Below are 5,097 nucleotides of genomic sequence, written 5' to 3' on the forward strand. Positions count from 1 at the left end.
TTATAAGAATTTACATGAAACACCATGAATTTTTTTACAAAATCTCCCGGGCCGCCCCGGGTCCAGCAGGCCCGTTCATTTGCTCCAGAGCAGCGCGATGGCTTTGCAGATGCCCACGTCGTTGTAGTTGAAGTAGCAAAGGCCGGCGAAGGTGACGGTGGACACGAGGAAGAGGCCGGCGTTGGCCATCTTGATCTTCGTGTCCCCGTGAACGTAGTCCGTCAACACCTGACCGATGCCCCTGCGAGGAGAAACCAGTGTAAATAAAGTTTTATCCTCCACATCCAGTAGAGCATGTGATCAGGACATCATGATGTTCCTGTTCAGCCCAGGGGTCAGCAACCTTTCCTATCCAAAGAGACATTTTGACATTTTTCCACCAAAAAAAAATTGTCTGGAGCCGCAAAAAATATTTGATATCACAGCTTCTGAAGCTTTATATATAGTCATATTATATGTACAAAAAACTATAGTTTGTTGTATTTATGAAATTATAGAACAAGAATAAAGCCTTTTTTTTTTACATCGCTATTTTACCTGTTAATAACTATCAAACAAAAAATAGTCATGTGTCGGCTACATTAAGGTTAATTAAAAACACAACTATGCAATGTTATCTATATGTATGTGGCTCATGTGGTAGAGGGTTCATCCTGTAACCACAAGGCAGCAGGTTCAATACCTGTCCTCTTCACTGAGGTTTACATTTTAAACGCATATCTTTTGCTTCGTTTCCACTGAGCGTCCTCCTCACTACAGCACTGCAAACGGAGGACGGATCCGTCTTCACTAGCGGACGCCTCAGTGTCTCATGAGCTGACACACAACCAGCAGCAGGAGTGGAGTTTGGAGACGTGATCCACTTCCTGAAAGTAGATCTACTTTACTCAGTTTGCTGCAGCAGTTGAGGAATCTCTCTTCTGCTCTCATCTGCGCGTGAGGGCGGGGCTCTGAGTCACGAGGAGCAGCTGCAGGGCGTGACGCACATTTTAGTGAAAGAAATATTTAAACATTTATTTTATTTTCAGTGACACAATATCACCTATAACTCCAAGATAAGAGGACTTCCCTTTAAAAGTTTTTCCACTGGGAAAAAAACTGTTTTTTTTTGTTTTTGTCAAAGCCTCAGGGAGCCGCAACAGACGGGCTAAAGAGCCGCAGGTTGCGACCCCTGGTTTAGACCAACAGGAGGAAAGCTAGCAACGTTAGCAGCGTTGCTAACGGAGAACCATCAGGAGGAGAGCTAATAACGTTAGCAGTACCGCTAACGGAGAACCAGCAGGAGAAGCGCTAGTAACGTTAGCAGCGTTGCTAACGGAGAACCATCAAGAGGAGAGCTAGTAACGTTAGCAGTACCGCTAACAGAGAACCAACAGGAGGAGAGCTAGTAACATTAGCAGCACCGCTAACGGAGAACCAACAGGAGGAGAGCTAGTAATGTTAGCAGCACCGCTAACAGAGAACCAACAGGAGGAGAGCTAGTAATGTTAGCAGCACCGCTAACAGAGAACCAACAGGAGGAGAGCTAGCAATGTTAGCAGCACCGCTAATGGGTTCACTTCAGTTACATGATGATGTGTTCAGGCTCTGCTCAGTGAAAATGAGTACTGGCTGAAGGTAAACGATAACGTGTAATCTAGTAAAATGTAGTGTTGGTGATAAACGAGAATGAATCCAGATGTTTTCACATGAATATAAAATAGATGTCAGAGATGAATTATGATGTTTAACTTGCTAACAGCTCTGAGTTCATTGTTACACTTCATCAATCAAGAACGAATAAAAAATACGATCTTTTCTTTACAGTTGAATTTTGTGTTTTAAATGCTCAAACAAAGCGGTGTCTACCGAGGCGGCACAGAGCTTCAACATTCTTCTGGAATCTGAACTTCATATTCGTGACGGAGGATCTGTTTACCAACCAACGTTTACAGAGCAACTTCCTGTGTCACCACCTCAACCACAGAAAACAGGGTTTCTGGGTCACGACCGAGGAAACCGGAACTGAAACTACACATACATATGAAGTCACACCAGCCCCGAGGCCAGCAAGGGTCTTAGTAAGGATGGGTACAATGCAGTATTGCAAACAGCATCTCCCCCCGCGCCCCACCTGTAGTACCTCCGCGTCCCACTAGAGGGTCGCGCCCCACAGTTTGATGACCGCCGGGTCTCACCAGTGTCCGTGCAGGGTCAGGGCGGCGGCCAGCGAGTAGTCGATGGCGGGGCAGGGGTGGAAGTAGGCCACGGGCGCCATGGCGAGCAGCGCCACGCTGAGCGCGCGCTCCGCGGTCCAGTGGAGGGAGGCGGCCTTGGAGGCGGAGCCTGCTGCAGAGCGAGGGGAGCTTAGAGTCAGGATCATTACATCGCTCAGACACACACAAGGTTTGTTTGTTGTTTTTCATCTCGTTTGTTTTCCATCATTTGACTTTCAAACCAGAAATAAAAGGCGCTGCATGAAAGCGCCTTTAAAGCTGAATTATTATTATTATCATTTACAAAAGCAGAGATGAAAAACAGCACTCGTATGTGGTTCTCCTTGAGGAATATTTCTTGATTCAACAGACAAATATTTGAGTAGAATCATTTAACTCTTTTAGACATTCTCAACAAACTATTCCTTTAATATACAAAGCATAGAGTTGGACTGTTATTATTTCATGGTGATTCTATAAATAATTCACAAAATGTATTCTCACAGGAAAACTACGTCAAATGGTTTTATAGTCACTGCTTTAGCTTTTTTTCTTCAAGTAATATTTTTATTATTTAATTTGTATTCTATTTATTTAAAAACCATGTGAAATATTACTATTTTTACATATGTTCACATTTTGGTCGATCCTTCAAAAGAGTATTGACGTTTGTTGACATTAATTTAGTGTTTCAAATGTTTCTTTCAAAAGTGTGTACTCCCGTGTGTACTCCCGTGTGTACTCCCGTGTGTACTCCCGTGTGTACTCCTGTGTGTACTCCTGTATGTACTCCCGTGTGTACTCCCGTGTGTACTCCCGTATGTACTCCTGTATGTACTCCTGTATGTACTCCCGTGTGTACTCCTGTGTGTACTCCCGTGTGTACTCCTGTATGTACTCCTGTATGTACTCCTGTATGTACTCCCGTGTGTACTCCCGTGTGTACTCCCGTGTGTACTCCCGTATGTACTCCTGTGTGTACACCAGGCGGCAGCACTGACCGCTCAGCGCCTGAGAGGCGTGGATCCTCGCCGTCAGCTGGTGCCGCTGCTCCTGGAGCGCTGCGACCAGCGGCCGGGACAACAGACCGGTCTGGAAGAACAGAGCTGAGGAGGAAAGAGGAGGACAGGTCTGAGAACACGAGTACAGCAGAGTACAGCAACAAGTACATCAAAGTACATGCCAGGGCTCATGGGGTTAAAAAGGACGCCTTTGTAATGGAGCTCCTCTTAACCTCACATGAACTTCACCTGAAACACGTCGCAGCTCTTCGGCTCGTCTGTCGTGAGCCGAACTACAGACGAAGTCACGTGACCTCTCTCACACACACACACACACACACACACACACACACACACACACACACACACACACACACACACACACACACACACACACGTCCGTCTTAACCTTTCACCGCGTCGCTTTTCACCGTAAACGCGTTTTTAACGTATAATTCACACATTTCTGACTTTGGTTTGGCTGACAGGTCTGACGTCATCGCGACTGCAACATGTCCGTTAAACCGTGTGGGAGCATTACGGTAACTAGCCAGTGACGTAGGTGTGTAAAACACGGACTGGAAATAAGGAATAACCCCCCCAAAAAAGGTTAAAACAGACAGAAGACTCACGTTTGACTCCTCTGCGACAAACAGAACTCAACCGGACGATGGCCGCCATGATGATCAACCAACCAAGGTCAGCCGCAGTTACCCGGATGTGGTTGTTCCGTCGTCAGTGGCGCAAAGATGGCGGATGTTTGAGAAGAAGAGCGACCCGTTTCATTTCAGTAGCAACAATTGGTTTATGAAACACAGTTAATATGGTTTACTGTTTAAAACTCTCACGGGATATTATTTAATAATAATAATTGTATATGTAAATGTCATCATCTCTCAGTTCTTACAACCTCAAATTGACATAATTCACTTTTAAATGATTTGTATTACTGTATATGGTATTATTATATATGATGATGTGTGTTATTATGGGATGTATTATATTTTATTAAAACTTCTCATGCAGATAATTGTTGTAATTTCGTCTCTGCCTTGTTTATATTGCTTTTACTTTTACTGTTTCTCTTTTTACCATGTAAAGTGACTTTTAGTACATTTAAAAGCATTACACAAATACAATGTAATATTATTATTATTATTAGCATCACGTATAGTAAGCACCAAGAAGAACAAGATGTTAATTATATTAATAATATATTATAATAATATATATAGATATTGTATAATATATATAATATATATGACATATATGTATATATATATATATATATATATATATATATATAGATATATATATATATATATATATATCTATATATATATATATATATATATATATATATATACACTGTATAAACTTTAGGTCAGCTCTTTTTCACTTGAGGCGGCTCCTGTTAAGTATAGAACATCTTTGCTTGCGTCACTTCCTGCGTCACGTGTTCTACGTTTACATACGTCACAGGACGAGCGCCGTAGCTCAGCGGCGTAACGACGGGAACCGAAGCCGAAGGTCAGCTCCTCTCGGCGGCTTCACGACGCGCAGAACCCGGGTGGCTGAACACGATGGACGGCTTTGAGAACTTCAGCGCGTCGGAGAAAGCGGAGGCGTCGGAGCTCCAGCGCATGATCGCGATAGAGCAGCAGAAGGCGCAGTTCCAGGCCCAGGTGTGTATTCCACCTGAGAGCCGCGAGGCACGCGCTGCCAGCCACGCGCCACGAGCCGCTCTCTCATCCAGAGCTCACGGTTGTTCAGTATGAAGCGAGTTCTCCATTTTGATGCGTTGACGCGAACAGTCCCATTAGGACGTTGGTATATGTATGTATGTGTATGTATGTATGTATGTGTATATGTATGTATGTATGTATGTATGTATGTGTGTG

The 5,097-nt window shown here is 43.8% G+C and overlaps 2 protein-coding genes across 3 annotated transcripts in view; one reads left to right on the forward strand and one right to left on the reverse strand.

The window, feature by feature from the left end:
* sdhdb (succinate dehydrogenase complex, subunit D, integral membrane protein b) overlaps positions 1-3,924 on the reverse strand; it is a 4,664-nt gene extending 740 nt beyond the window's left edge. Inside the window, exons 1-4 of one of the 2 annotated variants that reach the window (XM_079225026.1) lie at positions 3,829-3,924; positions 3,197-3,301; positions 2,178-2,325; positions 1-241 (exon numbers count right to left, since the gene is read on the reverse strand). The exon at positions 1-241 is cut by the window's left edge and continues 740 nt beyond it. In XM_079225026.1, coding sequence (XP_079081152.1) covers positions 76-241; positions 2,178-2,325; positions 3,197-3,301; positions 3,829-3,877 — 468 coding nt within the window. In that variant the 5' untranslated portion in view covers positions 3,878-3,924 and the 3' untranslated portion in view covers positions 1-75. Of the gene's footprint in view, positions 242-2,177; positions 2,329-3,196; positions 3,302-3,828 lie in introns of both variants that reach the window. The other variant, XM_079225025.1, reaches the window with a different exon arrangement.
* A 763-nt stretch (positions 3,925-4,687) lies between these two features.
* Positions 4,688-5,097, forward strand: part of timm8b (translocase of inner mitochondrial membrane 8 homolog B (yeast)) — a 2,239-nt gene continuing 1,829 nt past the window's right edge. The window contains exon 1 of the mRNA XM_079224651.1: positions 4,688-4,881. Coding sequence (XP_079080777.1) covers positions 4,780-4,881 — 102 coding nt within the window. The 5' untranslated portion in view covers positions 4,688-4,779. The remainder of the gene's footprint in view (positions 4,882-5,097) is intronic.

This window comes from Taurulus bubalis, assembly GCF_910589615.1.
Source record: "Taurulus bubalis genome assembly, chromosome: 10".
Lineage (NCBI taxonomy): Eukaryota > Metazoa > Chordata > Actinopteri > Perciformes > Cottidae > Taurulus > Taurulus bubalis.